This window comes from Protopterus annectens, chromosome 6.part0 (genome assembly GCF_019279795.1).
Source record: "Protopterus annectens isolate FY-2018-M chromosome 6.part0, PAN1.0, whole genome shotgun sequence".
NCBI classification, from domain to species: Eukaryota; Metazoa; Chordata; order Ceratodontiformes; family Protopteridae; genus Protopterus; species Protopterus annectens.
Genome location: NC_056737.1, coordinates 1,541,812,402 through 1,541,835,313, shown reverse-complemented (window position 1 = coordinate 1,541,835,313; position 22,912 = coordinate 1,541,812,402). Strand labels below are relative to the sequence as shown.

The following is a 22,912-nucleotide window of genomic DNA, read 5'->3' as shown; positions in this document are numbered from 1 at the left end:
CCTTGTGATTATCTTTAGTGTCCTGTGCAATTTTTCTCTCGAAGCTGGCCTTAGATGATTTTATGAGGGACCGTAGTTTTTTGCTAGTGCTTGTGTACTAATCCAACCCTAGTTGACACTGATCAGGAAGAAAATGATACTTTTGTGAAAACATTAATTTTATTATCTTTTGCTTCTAAAGTATTTTTGAGCAGTTCAACTGGTTATTCATTCATTAAGTAAATGGTATCATTCATATGTCCCCCTCACAATGGGACATGGTTTAATGCTATAAATGTTATTTTTTTTTCTGCTGGCTCTCACTGTCAGATTAATGTTTCCTATAAAATGCTGGGTGGACAAGTTTTGATTTTCTTTTAACAGCATTTTCTAAAAAGAACATAACAAGTAGCTTTGTACTTTGCAGAATTAACAGATGAGGGAGACAGACCAGCTGCAAATGGAAAGTAAAGGCCCAGATTAAAAAAAATGTCAGTTTTATGCTTATGTTACCTCTACGGCAAGAAAATCATGCACTCTTGAGGGAAGACTTAGACAATATTCATGTTTTGTTATCCACAGGAGTGACTCTTGCCAAATGGAATTATTAAATAGGTATGAACTTGATCCCAAACTTAAAAGCCTTAACTAACTCGTATGGCCTGATAACTCTGTCAGCAGTAGTAAATGCTGAAGACTGACAAGAGAACCTGTCCTGCTTTTCTGATTAATGCTAAGATTAATGAACCTCCACTTTAAGATCTATGGGAGTGAAACACAACCAAAGCCGAGAAGAAGAAAACAAAGTTAAGAAACTTTAGAATGGTACTCATTACACACAAACCAGTCCCACAGCACTGTAGAAATCATCAATTTCTGGCTCTTAGCAAGTGTGGACAGGGACCACCACCTTTCTGATTTGCAGGTATAAATTCAGTAAACTGGGGTGCACTAACAAAACTAGTCATAACAGGTGATGCACTTTTTTTGTTCAACCTGTGGTCTTTTGGCTTGGCTGTAATTTAAAATGCCAATTGTAAAACATGAACCAACAAACCTTTAAATTGTAGAACCTGGATGGCATTTTGATAGACACTTCCAATGGCTTCACAGGAACTGGTCCAAGACTGTTAGGTGCCTGAAAATAAAACAACTGTTCACTTATCACGATTAGTCTCACAAATGCAAAGCATAAAATAAATTTGACATGTTTAATTCATACAGAATAAGTAAAATTCAGATTCTGCTGCTTTTAATAATATATAAAAGTGGAAGTGGAAATATTAGCAAGACACTGATATGTATTTGTTGGTTTAATATGCAGAGAGAAGTCTGCATAGAGTTTAATCTGTGTGTCATAGTATAAAATCTACTATTACAGAAAATTCACAGAGAATAATTTGTAAGGGAAAGAACAAAGTCATACTTCAGGTTAAGCTGTATATACATGCATCCCATTTTCAAATATGTATATGCTAAAGCAGGCAGGCCTGGGTTGAAATGTCCTGAACACTGCAATTAACATAATGCATAACACAACCTTCATTTATATTGCATAGAATCATATTGCTATTTGAATTTACATTCACTCTTTATTTACTTCTAAATAATTAAATTATTTGCAGACATGAAAAAAAAATCTCTACGTTACTTCCTTAGTGGTCTGGATGGATTTACAGGTTTTCTGGGCATGTATCAGCACAAAAAACATTACCTGGACTTTGCACACAAGTATGATGATTCTGTACACCTGAAAGGAAGAAGCTTAAATCACACACACACACACACACACACACACACACACACACACACACACACACACACACACACACACACTATATATGTATATGTATATACATCAATCTATATACACACACACATATGGATGTACTTTAAAACACTGAAATTCCATAACAGTGAAACTTACATCATCGAGATAAAAATAGCAAAATACCACATAGTCAAATATTTAGAAAGCCTAAACCTGGAACATCGAACTATGTATGCTGAATGGAGATCATGCTACACTTAAAATAATAAAGACAGTATACACAACAAAAGCAAGCCCCCCCCCCTGCACCCGCAATTCTGAGATTACACTACAGTGGGGAAAAGGGTAGATTTTCTGATCCTCAGTGTAACGCAATCTGCATTGAAAACCATTAAGAAGCTGTAAATTTTGCCCTGTATATTGTATTCTTTTAAGTGTAGCATGATCTCCATTTAGCGTACGTAGTTCGATGTTCCGGGTTTCAGCTAAGCTGCAGTGTTAGGGTTAGGGACATGGTTAGGGTTAGCAGGTATTAGTAAGATGGTGCAGCCCCATTGCATGACCTTACCAATACCTGTCCCTAATACTACAGTTATTCAGAGTGCCTGAATGTGTGGTGGGGTTTTAGTTATCATATTGCAAAAGGAAACTGCTTTCTTTTGTGACAATTAGTTTTTTTTTTCAAAGTATTGTTTTTTGAGATGTTCAGTTTGATAGTTTGCAGTTCAATATTTGGCATTTTGATAAATCAGTATAAACTTTGTTTATATATGAAGATTGGGAAGTGTGTGTGTGTGTGTGTGTGTGTGTGTGTGTGTGTGTGTGTGTGTGTGTGTGTGTGTGTGTGTGTGTGTGTGTTTATATGTATTATCTGCTTACTGTATTCAGAAATAAAACAGTCTTTCATCCAGCTTTATAATAACAAGGATAAATTAAATTAAGTCTTACAGCAAACCAAGGGAAATCTACCTCTTAGCAGAGCAATGGACCTGAAATTCCTCTTCCACTACCTTTTTGCCTTATTCCTGCCTTAGTCTTAAACGTTTACTGCTGTCTATGCTCTGTAGATATGACTATGCAACATGCCCACCTGCCCCCAGTGTAGAACTACTGGTTGGAGACCCAATATAATGGCTGTATACCTCAGATAACCAAGCTGGATTAAGCTAACTGCAGCCCAGACGATATTTCATTTTGAAGTTGTAGGGCTGGTGAGTTAGCACTCAGTGAGACAGTATAGTTACTATCCTGTTATCTGTAAGCCACATTTGATGGGTACATCTGTAACAGGTATGACCTCACATCCCAGAAAATAGTACTTAAGGGTGGTGAAGGTCTGTTTAATTTCCAGGTTTGCTTTTCTAACACTAAATAGTGTTACTGATATGGGATGGTCCTTCTCGTCTACCACCTGAGATAACATTGCACTGATACCCACTTCAGAAGCACTGTTGTGTAACATGAACTATTTGGTTAAGTTCTGGAGGTATAAATACAGATTCTGAACACAGCAGAATTTTCAGTTTCATAAAGGCTTGTTCAGCTTCAGCCATACTTTTAATGTATTCAACGGAGTCCAACTTTGGTTAGCTCAGTCAAGTGGCAAGTGATGGTAGTCAAAAGAATTCAAAAAGTTTTAGATTAAAGGGAGATCACTTCTTCAATCTTTAGAGAATATTACGTCACCCTCCACACAGGCAGTGCTGTAATTTGTACTCGGTCTATAAATCATGACAATCAGCCCTTACAATGTTGCAGATGCTCCACGAGCACCAAAAGACAGGACTCTATAGTGAAAGATTCCATCAGGAGTAGAAACCATCACATTTTTCTTAGCTACTGGGGGTTAGTGGAATTGTATTTACTGGTTTTATTTATTTATTGCATTTGTTGACCGATAAAGTCCAAATGGGCACAGTGTCCTCTTTTCTGTGGAGGCCCAGGGAAAAAACCTCCAAATAATACTACAGATGTATAGATAGCATAGAAAATGCATTTTACAAGTGTATACACAGTGTAGTGAATAAAGATATTTTGTAAAAGTTTATACATTGTAGAGAAAATTGATTCAATGTTATTTTGAAAAGTTTGCACAGTAGTGAAGTCACTGCAGATAGTACAATAAGGCATGGATACAGATGATTGCTTTGAACAAAGGAAAATGTTGAGCATAATTCAATATACAGAGATTAATTTCAGTGGACCAGAAGCATTATATACTTCAGTAAGCATTTTTATAATAATGACATCAAACAAGCATAATGCTGCATAAAGCAGCATCTTTTTATGCTTTGAGTTTTTTATAGTTAGCAGCTGGTATGGTAGACTAATGATTGATCAAAGAAGGAGAAGGAACAGAAGTGATTGAAAGTGTGAAGGATGAGGAAAGGGAGGGGAAAAGAAGATTCTACAGGTGACTGTAACAAAGATGAAATGAGCTGGAAAGTGGTGGAGTGGTAGTCAGGTGTGGTGAGTGAGTGACAGTATAGAGAAGAAGAGCTGTGAGAAAGAGATATGAGGTAAGTAGCTGAAGGGTAGTAAGAAGTATATAATTATGGTTTAGGCTAGGGGCACTTATCCAAGTTTAGTGCAGGGGCAAAGCCAGAGATTCAGCAGGTGTGACTTCAGCTTCTGCTTAAAATGTTTGAGATGCTGTTCTATTTTTAGAGATGTAGGCATAGTGTTCCATGCTTTGGTGATATAGTTTGAGAATAGATTCTTAGAAGCTGTATTGTTGGATTTAGCAATGTGGGGGAGCAGCATTTGAGTTAAGTGAAGGGGTTTATTTGGTTTGTAAGACTGGATTAAAGTTGACAGAGATGGACAGTTTGTAGGTGTATAGATGAGGTTATGAGTAGTTGCAAGTTGGCAGTAAAATAGTATGTGGGGTTGTTCAGGCCAGTTTGGTTCTTTTAGTGTTAGACAGTGGTGGAAGTTTTGTCAGTTATTTACTGCAAATTTTGCAACTTTGTAATAGCATTGTTTGAGCTTTGAAAACTGAGAGACTTGCAAGTTGGTAAAAATGAGGGCTGAGTAGAGAAGTATTGGGAGAAGTAGGGCAGAAGCTAAGTATTTCCTGGTTTGGTCAGTTAGGAAATTTTTGACTCTATACAGGGAAACTAATTTCTGCAGACTTTTCTTTATGGAATGTTCGATGGTAGTCAAATTTTAAGCTATTGCCAATATAGATGCCAAGCAGCTTAGTACGTGGGATGATCACAACTTTAGTGCTATTTGCTGAAAGAATATCAAAAGAGGGTTTCTGGGCTGAGAGGTGTCGTGGGGTAAAAAGAATAATTTTGCTTTTTTTGGGGTTAAGAAAAAAGTTGTGAGCCAGTTAGCGAAGCAACAGTGGGTGAGTATGATTCTTGAGTGATTTGCTGCAAGTTGTTAAGGTTCTGGGCACTACATATGACGGCAAAGTTGCAGGCTGATTTGGAGGCATTTTGGAAGTTATTAATGAAAATGTTGAAAAGAATGGGAAACAGAATGACCCCATGGGGTACACCTGTGGATTCTGGGAAGAAAGGGCTGAAGTCTTTGTGCCATTTTATGGCCTGTGATCTGTTAGCAAGATAGATGTTAAACTGTTCAGTAAGGGTTTCATCAAATATTAGAGCTGAAAGTTTTGTAGGAGGATGGAGTGTAAGAATATGTCAAAGGCTTTGGAAAGGTCTAGAAAGAGGACATATACTAGCCTTCTTTCATTCCTATGGGCATTTACAGTATTAGTGAAATATAGGAGGGCTGCATTAGTGCTATGATGGTGGCAGAAGCCATGTTGGAAGGGGGACAGGAGGTCATTTTTGGCAAGGTGTTGAAGAGATGAGACTGAATGCATTTTTCAAGAATTTTTGATAAGGGAACAGTACAGCAGGAAGCAGTAGTTACTCAGTTCAGTGGTAATGCCTCCATTATGTAGTGGTAGAATATAACTTTTTCCTTAGTGTTGGGACATATGCTTCTGTGATAGAGCCATTTATGAGTATGGAAATGGGTAGGTTTAGCTTCAGCAGTCATTTGTAGACAATTGGCAGACAGATTGTCAGGTGCTAGGTTTAAGTTTTGATACAAATTTTCAATGGTTAAGGTGGGAACTAGTTGTAGGTGGGAAGGTGGCAGATTCACAAGTATTGCTGGGGATACAGGGGCTGGTGGGAGGGGGTGTGATGTTTGATTAAGGATGTGACTGAGTCTTTGAAGTGCGTATTAAAGGGAGTGACAATGTCTTTGTTGGACAATGTGGGTTTGGGGAATTCCTATTATGTGATCGAAGATGCATTCTTTCGAATGCGTCTTGATCGAACTTGAAAGCACAAAACGGCAAAATATTAAAACAGCATATAAGAGATTTCTTTCCCTGGGAAATAAATCTCTTGGCTGCTTCCGTTACTTTGCCGTTTTCGTCACTGTAGTGTGATCTCAAAGTTGGTATTGGGGGGGGTGAAGCCCCCCACTTTATGTAATATTTTAAAGTTTTTTTTTTTTTTTTTTTGGTGGAACAGTGATTTTATTATCGTGGAAAAAAACTGCCATTCTAAGTGTTTGGGATTGCAAGCTTTCGCTTACATGGGGTTGATAAATCAGCGTTCGCTTTTTTAAGTGTTCGCTGATTTAATATAGACCCGGGTTTGGGTGGAGTGGCATGTCCTAATTTGAGAATTTTCATAATAACTGACCAGAATGTCTTTGGGATTTGAAGGTTTTTGTACTGTAGATTAGAGTATTATTTTTTTTTTTTATTTATTTTGATTAAGCATTTTCTGTGATTTCTAAGATGCCAAAATATTGTTAGGTTGTTTTATATTTTATTTTTGATCCAGGAATTCCAGGCCTTGTGTCTGAGCTGCATTAGATGTTTTGTGGTCCTGGTTAGCTAAGGAGCTGGTATTTTTACACATTTTGTTCTGATGGGGGCTAAACTGTTTAGAATGTTAAGGAAGGTTCTGGAGTATTCTGTAACAGCATCGTCCAAGTGGAGATCCTTTAGATGTTTCCATTAAAAAATTTGTAGGTTTCAGAGAAATGTTTATTTTTGGAAGTAGGAGAGATTGCATACTTCATTAAGGTAGTGTGGTATGGGAGTGTGATTGTGACCTCTGTTGACAAAAATAGGAAGGTGGTCACTTACAGAAAGAAAGCTGTAGGAGAATATGTTGTTGAGGGAAGAGGTGAGTATCCAATTAAGTATTGAACCTTTGTTTGGGGTTGTTAATATAGTGAATGGGAGAGGTAATTAGCTGGGTGACGTCATAGAGATTGATGGCATTTTGAGGATAATCACAACTGACAGACTGTATCTTTCCTAAAATGATCTTTTCTTGTGGGATATTAGAGGTGATCCATGATAGAAACTTCACTGGTGCTAATGTTATTTCCAGAAGGGATGTAAACTCCAGTTATGTTTAGGGTTTTGTGGGGTTTTAGCTTCAGTAGAGCAGTAATGATTTCAGCATTATTAAAGATGTGGGTGGGGAGAGAGGAAAGGCTAAGGTGCAGAGTCTTTTTATGTAAGGTTGCTATACCTCCTGCATTTTTGTTTTTCCTATCTACTCTTAGCATGTTGTAAAGTACAGTTGTGCAAGTTAGCTTACCATAACAGTAGATGATCAAATGATCAACTGCTGTAGTAGCCTTAGTTATATGGGGTTATATCCTGAAAAGGATATAACAGCCAGCCAGCTTCCAAAACTTCAGGGCACCTTTTATAAGCCCAAACTATTAGGCAGCTCCAGCTAAGCTGATTAAAAGACAAGTTTGGGTGCCAAACCCTTCAGAGCTTTCCTGCCAACAGACAGAGGGAGGCTGAGCCCTGAAAGAACAATGCTAGGAAGGACACAAATTAATAACCACACACTGGAAAAACACATCAAAAAGCAAGAGCAATGGAGGGAAGGAGTGGCTACTGTAGCAATTATCAAACATCTACTGTTATGATAAGTTTACTTATAAAATGGCAATATGTTTATCATACTGGTTAGAGCTGCAGCTGCCTTAGCTATAAGGATAAACTACCCTAGCTTACCAAATTTGGGAGGTAGAAAGAGAAGAGTCCAGGAGTCCTTGAAGAATGTTCCCTGCAAAGTCTGATCTATACCTAGAAAAGGAATCAAGCTTATAGTGCTTTGTAAAAGGATGTACAAAGGACCAAGTTGCAGCTTGTAGAATATATCTAGAATCCATTCCTTTCCAAAAAGCCATAGATGAAGCCAAAGATCTGGTAGAGTGGGCCTTGACCCTGCCTGCAATAGTTTTGTTGGGGTTTGTATAACAAAAGGTAGCCTTAGACAACCATTTGGAAATAGTCTGTTTTGACGGGAGTGCTACCGAATCCTGAAAGCCCAAATCCTTAAGACCAAAATCCTGAGACCAAAATCCTGAAAGTTCAAAATACTGAAAACTCAAAATCCTGAAAACACACAGGATGCCAACACTTACTGGGTTCCAGCACAACTACATACATAAACAAATAAAACACAAACTATATTACTGTTCTCCAAGTATAAGCAGGGGGCCACACCCCCTGCACCCCCAGCCCCAGACACCCTCTGCTACTTAAATATATCAACTCCAAGATTGCACTTAGTGTAGTGAAGTGCAATATCGAAGTTGATATATTTAAGTAGCAGGGGTGTGGGGGGCACGGGGGGCTTGCCCCCCTGCATATAGTTGAAGGGTAATATGTTTCTGTATGTACTTGTACTGGAATATAGTAAGTGTTGGTATCCTGTGTGTTTTCAGGAGTTTGAGTTTTCAGTATTTTGACTTTTCAGGATTTTGAACTTTCAGGATTTTGGTCTTCAGGATTTTGGGCTTTCAGGATTCTGTAGTGCTCCTATTTTGATGCTGGTTTTCCCTTCTTGCCTTCACAAGAACTAAACAATTGATCAGAAGATCTGAAAGATTTAGTTCTGTCAAGATGGCACCTGAGTTGTGTATGGACATCCCAGGTATGAAGTATACATTCTTCCTCATTCTTGGGCTCAGAAAAAAAACGGGGAGCTGGATAGTTTTGCTTAAGGTAAATGCTGATACCACTTTACGCATAAAAGAAAGTTTAGTTCTCAAAGAAATCATCTCCCTGTGGAAAATAAGATAGGTCTGACTCATCATAAGAGCATTCAGCTCAGATACCCTTCTTAGAGAGGTCAGAGCAAATAGGTAGAACTGCTTTTCATGTTAAGAACCTGAAGTCAGCCAGGTTAGCTGGTTCAAATGGAGCTAATGTTAGCTTCTCTAACACAAAATTAAGATTCTAAGGAGGGGCAACCATTTTTCTTGTTGGCCTCTTATGCAAAACCCCTTTCAAAAAACATTTACAACGGAATGCATTGAAAGCAAGAGGACCCATGAGCAGACATGCTGAAATGGATGATAAATGAAGCTAGATAAAGTAGTAAGAAAGGTCGTAGTAAAGTAACTCACACAAATATTGCATAACCAGAGGACAGTTAGCCCTAAATGGGAGCTGGTTATGTTGTTGGCACCAACTTGAAAACTTTTTACATACCCTAATATACGATTTTCTAGTATCAGCCTTTGTAGCCACCATTAGCATTGCTGCGCATCCTCAGTAAACAGTTGCCTAAAAGGAATTAAGACCCTATCATCCAGGTAGTCAAATGATGTTGACTGGTGTCAGGGTGTATCAAATACCCCTATTCTAGTGTGAGTAGATTCAGTCTGTGATGAAGCTTGTGGTAATAACCCCTGGCCCCTTCCAAAATAAAGGAGAACCATATTTGCCTGGGCCAGAAGGGAGTCAACACAATGATCTTGAGGATTCTATATGAATCTTCACAAGTACCCTTGATATAAGTGGAAAGGGTGGAAAAGTATACAGGAACATTCCTGTCCAAAGAAAAGAAAATGTCTTCTAGGCCTTCTTGCATGGAGTTCTGGATTAGAATCTTGACTTCATTGTTCAGAGATGAGGCAAAGAGGTCTATTTGAGGAACCCCCCCATAGATTAATCAAATCTTAGAAGACTCCCTGATCTAGTTTCCATTCATGAGGGTCTGCCCATATCCTTTTTAGACTGTCTGACACACGGTTTTGCTTTGATGGAATGTAGAATGCCTGTCAAATGAGATTATGATATGAATCTATATCTGATTCCAAGTTTGATGGATGACAATTGGTGTGGTTTTGTTTAGGGGAGCAGATATTTCACAGCATTGGTGGATTGGTGGTGGTGGCCTAAGGTGAGGCAGAGTGTGGGATGGTGCCACTGTTGTTAGTGGGTCTTGATGCAGAGGGGGCATTTGGCAGAGTGGGCTGGGATTTTGTGAGTGCGGCAGTGGAGGTATTTGTATTCCCAGATGGAATTATGGGGTTGATTGGGAGAATATATGAGGGATCAGAGGCAGGGGATGAGGTGCATGGGGTTCCTCTCTGATAAGTTCTGTTTGAGCTGGGGAGTCAGGTGGGGGTATCTTCTTTCATTTTTGTTATTTATATTATATTTACAGCCATTTGCTAGGATGTTGAGGGGCTTGTAAACTTAGGGATATAGTTGGTGTGGTGATCAGGAAACGTGGCTTTATTTGCACACATTATTTTATACCTGACAGAGCTGGGGGTGGGGTGGGGGGCATTCCTTTGTTGTGGAGTGTTCTGAGACAGTTTCAGGTGTGGAGTTAATGAATATGGAATGAAGGTAATGGCTGTTGACTGTGTACCCATGCATGAATTGGTTCAGATGTGTCCATGTTGGAATGAGATGCTTTGGAGTGTGTATTGAGGAAGATTCTGTTTTGTCAGCTAGGAATACGTGGGAAGAGACTAAACAAAGGATAATATGGAAACTGAGAAACTGGAGGCTCTGTGTTATGGATGTGGATGGCAAGATACAAGCAGTAAAAATATTTTTGGTCCTCTTGGTTTTGTACAAAGGTCAGGCATGTTTTTATCAATCAGAGAAGTTCAGGATAGCAGTCAGTAAGGAGTTAAAGGATTTTATCTGGGAGGGGAAGAGGGAAAAGTCAAGTGGGATAAGTTGACCCTTCTAATAGAAGAAGGTGGTTTGGGATTAACTGATTTGAAGGGGTATTCAGAGCTACAGAGTTAAGGCTCCTATACATAGCACAGCAGAAAGCTATAACTCAAAGTGGAAAAGGATGATGATGAAACAGGGGGTAAGCTCAAGAAACAAGGATTGACTGGGATTTTAGATGCAGATGCTTAAGGAGAATAACAATAACCATACAGAATATTGTATTCATAAAACAGCAGAAAGTAGTCTAAGAACTAAGACAACATGGGGATGGAGAAAAAAGATTTTGCCAATAAGGATGGCTGCAATTAAGGGTACAGAGAATAGGTAAGTTGGGGCTTGAATTTACTAGAGAAAACTGGTAAAGGAACTGAGGTATTGGGAGTAAATAATTAGAGAGGGAAAGGTAACAGAATGGGATGAAGCCAAGAATTAATTTGGACTGCAGGCTAGAGATTGCTTTTCCTATCAAGTATTGATATCAGAGTATAGACAAAGAGAAAGAAATACAAGAATCCTAAGTGAAAAAGGAGCACTGGTAGATTTTTTAGTAGACTCTAGAACAGAAGCTGCTGTTAAAAAAGGAATTTAGTACAGCATATACAATATTGCATGATAACTATAGAAATCAATCCGAGGAGGTTAGAAAGGACTGGGAAGAAAGACTGGGTAAGCAATTCACCAAGAAGCAATGGGCTTCCAAATATGCAACAAAGTCTAGAAGATTTAGGATCTTTACTTGGAAGTGTTTGCATAGGTAGTTTTATACCCCAAGCAGACTCCAACAACTTTTCCTCATGTAGATTGCAAATGGTAGAGATGGGAATGGGAAGAAAGAGGTTTTTAGGAACATATTTTTGGAAGTGTAATGAGCTGGAAGACTTTAAAAAATTCCATGAAGACTACTCTAACAGAAATACTTGGTGAGCAAATTGGAGTAACTAAGGGACTGACTTGCTTGAACTATGGTACAGAATCAGAATTGCCTAAATATAATAAGGCCTTGCTGAGTTTAATTCTGGTGGCTGCCAAAAAAGCATTACTAGGAAATGGAAATCAAAGCCTAAACCAACTGTGCTAGAAGTACTAAATATAGTAATACAGATAACATAACTGGAAGTGGGATCTTTAGAAAAAGGTAGGAGCAAATTACATAGAAAAAATGGGAATTGTGGGAACAATACATACAAAATAATGTTTTGGAGGAGGAATAAGGTTTAAGGAAAGGCAGGAATTGAATGAGCTTTGTAACGTTTGACTGTCAATGACTAGATAGATTACAAGTGATATATAACATTTGCAACTGAAAATATATAAAAATGGTTTATTTCCATTTATACAAATGTATGACTATGTCATAAGTGATAATTTAATAAAGATGATTCTTGTTTAAAAAATAGAGACTTCAGATACTACATATCTTTCTCTTGTGGAGCCTTGCCAGGGGTATCATAGAAGCCATGAGACCCAAAATCCTGAGGTTTTCACTTGCAGTGACCAAAGTCAGATTAGAAAATCACAGAAATAAATCTAGATACAGATCTATTTTTTCTTATGAAGGAAATACCCTTTGAACTGTGGTGTCTAGTTGACATCCCAGAAACACAATCCTGACAGAAGGGGTGAATAAAGACTTTTGAATGCTCTCTTGGAATCCCAGATTGTGACATGTTTAAGAGGATTCTACAAAGATAAGTAAGTTGATACCCTGTAGCCTGCAATGAGTTGTAACTGGAGCTAGACACTTTGTGAACACTTTTGGTGCAGTAGATAATCCAAATGGTAAGGCAGACAATAGATAATGTGATCCAAACACACAAAACCATAAGAAACACTTGAAGTCTGGGCAAATAGGAATGTGATAATTATCATATGTTAAATATAGCATTACCAGGAAACTTGAATGAGGAAGAGGTAAAAGGTGGTGAAGTGACATCATTTTGAATATGGGAACTATCACAAACAGGTTTAAGAAAGAAAGGAAGATTCACAACTGATCTCCATGCATTTTCTTTCTTTGTCCTAAAAACACACTTGAATAAAACCCCCTTCACATCAGGGAAGAGTGAACTGATTCTATCACTTCCTGCGATGGCATGTAATGAAGGACAAGTGGAAGCAAAAGTCTGCTCTGCAGGATGAGGAATTACCCCAGGCATGGAGGAATTTGCTCCCACTGCCATCTGTAACCTTAATGAATGAACTTCAGAACTCATTTGTCTGAAACTATCTGTTGTCAAAGAGAAAAGTGGAGATTCAGTCTTTCTGGAAGAAAAAACAAGGGCTGCTGGGATGGGAGGGGAAACAAAGTCTCTTAAGTATCCATTTTGATTACTGGACTTTTCTAGGTTTTGGGATTTTCCAAATATTCTTGAACACCCTTGCCATTTCCTTTTAAATGTCTGTTTGCCTGCATTTTGTTGAGACTGTTTATTTTGTTTCTTACCAAAACTGGATGCGGAGTTAGAGAACCCCTTGCAAATTTTGGAAAGAGAGGGCTGAAAAATCTTAGAGATTCTCTGAATCAGCTTACTCCTTTCATCAGACTTTTTGATCACCTCTGCAGCAGGGGGTCCAAAGACTAATATCTACACAAAGCAGAATTTAAAACTCATTTTTAACATAATAATGCAGCCATGCAAACCTCTTTAAAACAGTACCAGTGGCCATAGCTCTTAAAGTATTAACAGTCATAAACACACTGTATACAATGGGCAGAGACTTGAACACTAGAAATAAAATATTTAAAGCAGACTTTTCCTTAAAAGAAGAAAAGTACAGTTGCGCAAAATCTTACTATAACAATCAATGTCCTTCTCTTCACTATTGCAGTATTCTTTCCAATAAGGATTCCCTGCTAAGGGTAGCTCAATGTCCTGCCAGTATACTAAAGCCTTTAGGTTGTAATAGGGACATTGTACATTACACATATGCTCCCTGCACACTATGTAGGGCATAAAGGTGATGTACAGATGTACCATCATCAAAAATGAAAAGCCCCAGGAGGAATGATAATCTAAGGAGAAAAATAGAGAATGTATACATCCAGAAGGAGAAAAGAACAGGGAGAGGAGGGAGGGAGCAAATACTGCAACAGTGAAGAGAAGGACAGCTACTGTTATGGTAAGATTTTATACAACTCTGCTGTGTCCTTCTACATCACTGTTGCAGTATTCTTTACAATAGGGAGAGTACCATGCAGGATAGCCCTGACAAATCCTGCTTCTAGCCTTAGAAACAGCATCCAAATTAATTAATTTCCACAGATCCAGGTTACGAGAATGATACCAGGCAGAAAATCTCTTCCTTTCGGATAAATACGATTTTCTGGTAGTTGGTTTCCTGGCCTCCTGCAGGACTGGTGGCAGGTCTTCAGAAAAAAGGTGCCTAAAAGGGATCAAAACCTTATCACCCACAATGTCAGCTGAAGAGTGGACAGGTGGGTATGGATGACAGAACCCTTGTGTTGTGTGAGTATGTCCACCTTGTGAGGTAATGTCTGATGATTATCCTTAGCTAAATACAGAAGAAGATGGAATCAATGTTGTCTGGGCCAAAGGAGGATCACCAACAAGATTTTGGGAGCATCCTGTTCTATCTTGAATAGGACACATGGTATGACAGGAAGGGGAGGAAAAGCATAAAGAAACATCCCCTTCCAAGAAAAAGAGATGGTATCCACATTCCAAGCCACAGGATATGGGACTCTGGTGCAGAAAACAGAAAGCTGTCTGTTCAGAGGGGAAGCAAAAAGATCTACTTGAGGAGTACCCCACTGGTGGACAATGTCCAGAGACATGTCTCTGTGAAGCATCCACCTGCTCAGAAAGTCTGCCACAATGTTTTGATCTGAAGGAATGTATGAGTTATCTGATAGTGGCAGCTAGATCCCAAACCTGAAGAGCTAGTCTGCACTAGAGATAAGACCTAGGCCCCCTTTCTTGTTGATATACCACATCACTGTGGTATTGTCTGTGAAGATTTGGAGGGGCCCTGGAAGGAAAACAGAATGAAAAGCCTGAAGTACCAGGGGAAGAGCTCTCATCTCTTTGATATTGAAGTAGTCCTTCTTTTGATGAAGAGACCAAAGGGCCTGCAGTTTTGGAGGACTGAAAGAGGCCCACCATCCCATGTCTGAGACATCTGTAAAAAGTTCCTGAGTGAGGACTGGAGGTTGAAAAGGAAGCTCTGGGTTGAAGGACAACTGATGAATCTACCACTGAAGTTTCAGTTGATGCATGGGAGAAGGGGAATTGGAAAATCCAAAGGAAGAGAACTTTGAAGCCTGATTGACTTTAGGAACCACTGGAGCTTTCCCATATGAAGCTTGGCCAGAGAAAGTGTAGGAATGGTGGAAGTCGTGTATCCCAATAAGAGCCCTTAGAAACCCCCTGGCTGTAATGGAGTCCAGAGAAAGAAGTGATTTAAAGAATGCAGTCAGGGTTAAAGCCTTGGGAGGAGGCAGAGACACCAGCATTTGAATAGTCTAGAGCCTATTCCCTAGAAAAACAAGACCCTGAGAAGAAGTTAGGGATGAAATTTGGAAATTTGCTGTAAACCCTAGGCTTTGCAGGAGACAAATAGCAAAATGAAGATATTGAAGTAAAATCTCTGGAGTATAAGTCTGAATTAACAGGTCATCAAAGGAAGGAATGATCTGTACTCCCTCACCCTGAAAAAAGCAATCACAGGAGCAAGGCATTTGGTGAAGACCCTTGAGGCAGTAGAGAGCCAAATGAATAAACAGAGAACTGAAAATGTAAAGAAGCAACAGATAGACATAAAACCTTGCTGAAAAGGGGATGATTAGGGATATGAAGATAAACATCCATGAGATCTAGAGGAAATTGGAAAGGTCTTTGGAAGAAGAAGAGGAAAGAAGATTTTGAAGGGATAGCATCCTAAAGGAAGGAACCTTCAAAAAGCTGTTTAATTGAGAGAGATCCAGAATCTTTCTTCAGGTATCTTCTTTTCTGGGAACCAGAAACATTCTGGAGTAAAACCCCTTCCCCCTTTCAGGAGCTGGAACTTCTTGAAATGTTCCGTGAGACAACAGTCCCCCGAAGCACCTATGAAAAAAGGGCAGCTGTTCCTGAGGAGGCTGAGGAATGCCCCAAAATGGGGGAAGAAATTTCCAAACTATATAATATCCCTGGCATATGATGGCTAAAACTCAAGTATCTTGAGTAATCTTGAACCAAACTGGAAGGGACAAGGAAAGTCAAAGAGAATGAGGAATGTGACTGAGAACAGAAGGACAAGGATAGTCAGACAGCACCTGGCTTGCCTGGAAAAGGAGGCTTATGAGCTGAAGGAGTTTGAGTAGACTTAGCAGGAGGAGCCCTTTATCACCCTTCTTACCTTTGGGGAAGGGTGATACTGTCTGGGGACAAACGCAAGTGTATTAGGATAATTCCTTTGAAATTTGGGAACAGCTAAAACAACAATATGTTTCAAATCCTGTAAAGCCTTACCCTTTGCCTGAAGGGACTAAAACAGCTCAGCAGCAGCAGCAGCACCAAAAAGATGTTTGTTATATTGGGGGGCATCCATCAGCTTAGCCTTAATATAGTCAGGCAAAGGCTGTACACGAAGCCAGGAATACCTCCTCAAAATAGACCCAAAAGCAGCAGCTCTAGATGATGCATCTGTTGTATCATAGTGGCAGTTAATAGAATGGTGAGCTACTTGAGAAGATGACCTGAGTAAAGAAAGTGCTGAAGTCTTCCCCTCAGAGTCAGGAAGATCTGAAATAACCCAACAGGCCTGAGAGAGAGAATATCCAAAATATACCTGGTTATGTGGATCTGGTAGTTATCAGCCCTTAAGGCCAGGGTAGCAGCAGTATATACTATCTTTGCCAACCTCTCCATAGTTCTGCTGTCCTTGTCACAGGGGAGCAGCTTTGTAGAAGGCAAAAGGTTAAATGGCTTATCAGAAACAACAGAAACAACAGAAGGGTCAGCAGAGAGGCACTTATAAAGGAATTTGCAATCCTCAGGCACCTTATAAAACCAATCAGTTTTTTTAGGAGCAGGGAGTTGGGAGTCAGAAGCCTGAGAAGCTGCAGAGAAAGTATCCAACAAGGTGGCAAGAACAGGAGGGACAGCAAAGGGCTTGGGAGACTCCATTTGAAGGAGTGCATAATACCTTTACTGGATATCAGAGACCTGAGTACAATCCCACTTAAAAACTCCATCATATGGGAAATTGTATCACCAAATGAAATTTCCTCAAATGGAGAATCAGGATTTATAGATTCCTCCTCCTCAGAATGATAGTCCAAGGATGAGGGAATCTGGGAAGAATAGGTCAAGGATTCTTTGTCAGAGTCGACATCCTCATCAGATGAAACCTGCTTCCTCTGCCTCTTAACAGGGGTAGAAGACCAAGGGGGAGCAGGAACAGAGAACCCATGATGAGATTTCAAAGCCATAATGGCATTAAATACACCTTGTGTGAAATCTTGCCATTCACATTGAGGGTCTATGGGAGCAGTTTCCTGCTTTTTTTTTCAAGGGGATGACACACCTAAAGATTTTAGGTGGCTTGGACCCCTGATAACACTCTATAAGCATAGTAGGAATCATAGATTTGAGGAGCGCCCCTAGGTCCTTCGGAAATTCCTCCTGAACATCTGAAATTGATGTCTGCAAAGCCTCCAGAGATGTGCAAGAAGCCGGATCCATACTGCCCTCCAAAATGATCATGGAAGAAGAATCTAACTGAAAAACTGGGTGGTCCTCTGGGCTTTCACTAGCCTTGAGAAAGACATCTGGTGGAGGCGGTACAGTCAAAAAAATCCAACTGAGTTTTCTTGTTCTTCTACTTCGTGGATGGCTGACCCTTGTGCCAGGAAGATTCCTTCATAGTATCCTTAGCCAACAATTTGAGATGCTGATTCTCTAAATAAATGGCTAAAGAGGCGAGGTGACTTTGCAAGGTCTTTGGAACAAACGCCTGACAAATGGGACAAAATGTACGGTCATGAGAAGCACCTAAGCAAAACAAATACTGCTCTTGATGATCCTTATGGGGAATCTGTCTCCCACACTAGCATTTCCCCTTTCCAGATGACATGAAACCAACAACCATAAAATAAAAGGAGATAATAAAAAAAAAAAAAAAAAAAAAAAAAAAAAAACATGGGGCACTTATGTGGAAAACGGCTTGGTAACCAGCAGACGGATGAGCATTCAGTCTGATGATCTCAGATGGCATTCAGATGGGCAGCAAAGAAGTTCTGAGGCTGGTACATCCATACATCACCTTTCTGCCCTACTGTGTGTGAAGGGAGCATACATGTGATGTACGGTATCCCTCTTACAACATAAAGGCTTTGGTATACTGGCCAGACGTCAGGCTACCCATGGCAGGGAATACCTATTATAAAGAATACTACAACAGTGATACATAAGGACATCTGCAAACAAAACATTCCTGATACTTTTACAATCAATCAGGGCAAACCTTAACATATAAGCCTGACAATTCAAAATTCTGAAAATCAAAGATGTAGAACCATACAATTTCTCTCATACTTATCTGCAATCTTCCTTATCAGAGATAGTAGGATTTGAATTAACTAAATATTTAGCAGCAGCAGAATTATCTAAAGCTATAACTGCTGGATCAGGTTTGGGAAGCATGGATAAAACCTTAAAAGACTAAGGAACTTTATACATCCTATCTGCTTTTTAAGGGCAACTGGCTGACTGTCAAGAAAACTGCAGGCAGTAACACATACACCCTCCAAAGCTGACAGAACTGGAAGAACTGGTGCAGGTTCTGGAAATGCCTTCTGTGACAGCTCATAGTATTTTCTTAAAGACTATGAAACCACAGTATTCTCCCATTGAAAACACTGGCACATTCTAAAAATAGACTCAGAGAAAGAGAGTCTTTCCATGGGGAGAATCAGAAACTGAGTTCTCCTCTGAGTTTGAATCAGAAATCTGAGGAGAAAACCCTTTATCTGTGCTTTCATTCTCCTTTATCTGTGCCTTCATTCTCCTGTCCAGATTCAAAATCTTGAATCTCTTCAGAAAAGGAAGTATCCATTCTTTTACCAGAAATTGAATCATCATCACCAGCCCCCTTTTTCCCATTTTCTTCATGGGGTCAGGGTATTGTGTTAGCTGTTACCATCTCTCTCTGTTTAGTGCCACAATCTTGTCTTCTTCAACACTCATGCCTGACTGTTGAAGATCCTCTTTCACGCAATCCATCCTCTTACCTTCTTCCTGTCTGTCCCAAATCTTCTTCAACAGGTTGTCTTCTGTTTTTCTGCATATGTGTCTGAAACACTGTAATTTGTTCTCTTTGATCTTTTCTGCAGTTGGATCTACTTTGACTTCTGCTCTTATGTCCTCATTTCTTCGTCTGTCCCATGGTGTGCGTCCTACCATCCTTCTCAGGTACTTCATTTCCATCACTTCTAGCTTCAGATACTTAATAACTTGAACAAAACAGGGAAACCTTCCCTCTTCCTTCTCCTAGGACCAACAAGAGTGGTTCTCTGTTGCCCTCTGAGGAGACCCCAACAGCCGGAGTGGCTGTAGCTAACCCCCTGTCCATAGCAGCCATAGGTGCTACACCCGAGGGATCTAGGGTAAAAGATGATTGGTCTGAGGTACAGCTAAAGGCCACAGCAGAGTCACCCACCTGTGGCTAAGGCAAATTGTAAGCTTGCTGTGATGGCAAAGGCTGTTTGCTCAACCTTCTTTTTTTTTATGTCTGGAAAAAAGACTGACTGTGGGACCAACAGATTGTTCCACAGTCAAGCTGAAAATGCTGCCTCTTTCTTGGAGAAAACAAGCGGCAAATGACTGTAATAACATAAAGTCTTTAAAGTCAGTTTTTTTCACAGACAAACAAAATAAAAAAGTACTTTAAGCACTTTGCCAGTCCCACGAAGTAAAATAAACACAGTTTATTCACAAAAATGGTTTTGAGTTACTTTAAAATTAGTTACATACTTACCATAATGATAGATCCATGTCTGATTTTCTACTGGTTCAACATATGGGTTGTTGGATTACTCTTTTTTTCTAACAGCTTGGAAACTTCTGCTGCTGCTGGTTCCCATTTATTGGATGTAATGTTGAGAACAACCTTATTTTTCACAGGAGGAAGAAAAAAGGGAATATAATAGCTTCTGGAAATTATCTTTAACACCCGCAAATCTTTTGGTATGTATTGCAAGGCTTGAGCGTGTAAGGATACTTCCCTCTGACTGCCTCCAAGAGTACAGTACTCAGGCAACCATTCAGGGGTGCTGATAGGGCTTCTCTGTAAAAGGACCATGGAAGCTCTGATTATATGGTCCACCTCTGCCTCTTGATTGATGCCCACTGGAGTATCCTCCACCTCTACCACATGAAGATCTAACACCAAGACAGTCATGATAAGAACTCTGTGACTTACGAAACCACATCTTTTACCCAGCCCTCTGATTCCTAGAGAAGGATCACTGGGGAGGTGGTAAAACAGATACACACTGCAGAGAGAGGGAGTCCTACAATCCTGCTGGCTCCTTGTTAGTGTGTCTTCAACTTTAGATCCAAAATGTGTGAAACCATTGCATGGGGATTTGATGAAAGATGTCATAAAGCCTTCTGCAAAATCACAAAGATGTATCCAGGCATGTCCTCATATGTTAAGACCTGTGCCTGCTGCTCTGGCTAAGCCATCACCTGTATTAGAAAGCAGTTGCATGGCCATGTTAGAGGTTAACTGTAGAGTAGAGAGCTGGGAGTCCACCTTCTTCTAAATATCTGCAGGCAATTCTCTGTAGAGAGACTTGAATAGTTCCTTAGTGAAGTGTTTCTGAAATCTGGTAATGGGTCAAGTAGTTCAGTGATCTAAGTGCAAGGGTCACTGAGGCATAATTACATTTTCCAAATCTGTCCAACTTCTTAGACTTCCTGTTAGGGGGATGAACAGAGCAACTTTCCTCAGATAATTTATTTTTGGTGGCTGTTGCTATGACCATAGCATCCACTGGTAGACCCTTGCTCCAATGTTCCTGTCATTCAGGGCAGCTAAAATCCTGTCTGACTTTTTGGGTATTGGTTCCACCAAGTCAGGGTACTTCCATGCCTACTGCACAATGAGGTCAATAAGGGAATCAATGGGTGGTATCACAAAGGATGATGTTGAGCTGGAACCAAAGACTTCCAGAAACACAGATTCGTCTGGCAAGGGATCTTCAAATGACCATCCCCCCTCTCTGTTTTATGAGTTCAAGGATTCCACCAAAGGTGATATCTTCCAAGGGGGATTGGGGGCCCTTCACCTTCATCCAAATCTGTATCCTCTGTGAAAGACTCAGGCGAGGAGTCTATGTGCTTCCCTTTGCATGTCTGTTTCTTATGAACCAGTTTTGTTGGGAGGTCAGAGGGTTCAGAATCAAACTGGAAGCTAATTTAGCATGTGGTTCCAGAAGCTTGTGGTGCCAATTGTCTCTGTGTAGCAGGATGATGAGAAGAAAAGGAAGAAGCGGGATCTAGCTGGGGTCTGGATGCACCCAAGCTAGATGAAAATGACTTCTTTGGGCATGGCCAAAACCCTTTCAAAAGCCTTGAAGGCTGAAGCCGTTATCAGAACTGAAATTCTCCCACAATCTGAAGAGGAAAGAGAACCCTCAGCACTAATGAGCCCTGGTCCTGAAACTGATCTCCAGCCCAAAATGTATAGTGCTGACACCCCAAGGGTTCCAAAAATCTCAGAATTGATCCATCCCCTTAGAACAGCACTGAGACTTTGGCTCCAAGTCTCTTCTCGATCCGAGCGTATTGGAGTTAAAAGAGAGAGGAAAGCTGCTGGTGTCAAGGCAGATCATACTCTTGGCTCCAACAAAAGGGCTCCTTAGTCAGATGGATTCAAAACCTCCGAAACTGAAGAATGAATCAGAATGGAGAAATGAGAGTAGTGCTGGAGTATGTAATAGTCGGTACTTTCCCATGTGACTCTACTGAAAGAACCCCAAGCTGGATTTGTGTTCTCAGAAATTTTCTCATCATCCTGTCAACATCATTATCTGTTAGGCTGTAAGATGATCAAGCAGAAGGCACCGCCAACAATGGCCTGGAATACCTTCTTTCCTGAAAGATCGGAGAATGCAGTCTCGGACTCACTGGTTCCAGCATGAACCATGGTTTTGAAGATGCATGAAGGTTCCAAGAAGCATCAGGTTTTACCTACAGATGCATTTTGGACTGGGTCTAATTAGCATTGTTCGGTATGGAGAAAGTTTATTAGGTAAAATAAAAGGAGACTTAACTGGTTTCCCTGACTGATTCTTATACCTTTCTTTTTGCTTTTGTTTAGCTTTCTCTTTTTCTTGCTCTTTCTCTTTTTCTTGGGACTTTTTCCTGGATTTGGACCTGTCTGGCTTCTTGGCTCAAGAGGCAGAAAAGGAAGATGTCCCCAAAGATGATCCTGTCCATTTTGGGAGAAGTGCTTTAAGGATTAGCTTCTCACACCTAATTTGTAATGCCCTAGAGCTAAAGGAGGCACATGACTGAAAGTCAGTACCTAAATTGTTAATTCTCCCCTCTCAACTGTGGTAATATTTAAGGGGGGAGATTATGCTCATATTAAGAACATTTCTTGCAAGTCCACCATTTAAGGGAAGGACTGATGGTTATAAGAAAAAATACCACCAAGTTCAAGACACACACTCACGCTAGAACTAATAAACTAGGAATATAAACTATAGCTATAATCAGTCTAACAAGAAAACACTTCTGTGTTAAGCTACTATGAACTATATCTATAAACTAACACTAAACCTTATACTAGCATAATCTAACTATAAAACTGCTGAAACATACAACAGATTATTTTCTAACAGAAATAAATCTGTATTGGAGAGAAAAATCTCTCAGTAGGAGGAAGAGAAGTCATGAATTTTCATAAAAGGATATAGCAACACGTATGAAATCTTCAGGTGGCAAACAAGATCTGATGTACTAGGGTGAAGTTCAGAGAATTATGGGTAGAGGAGGAGTCACAGCCCTGTAACCATGGAAGCTTCGAAATTGGTGCCAAGCTCAGATCCTGTCGGATCTGACAAATGATGTTTAATTGGAAAAAATAGACAACACTAGATCAACTTTTAAACAATCAGAAAATAAGAGCACTCCCATTTAGAAGTACAGTAC

The 22,912-nt window shown here is 39.9% G+C and overlaps 1 protein-coding gene across 1 annotated transcript in view; it reads right to left on the bottom strand.

The window, feature by feature from the left end:
• The window catches only part of LOC122803998 (cilia- and flagella-associated protein 221-like), a 1,154,724-nt gene that overhangs the window by 701,482 nt on the left and 430,330 nt on the right, over positions 1 to 22,912 (bottom strand). Inside the window, exon 8 of the mRNA XM_044073679.1 lies at positions 1,037 to 1,117. Within this exon, the coding sequence (XP_043929614.1) occupies positions 1,037 to 1,117 (81 nt within the window). The remainder of the gene's footprint in view (positions 1 to 1,036; positions 1,118 to 22,912) is intronic.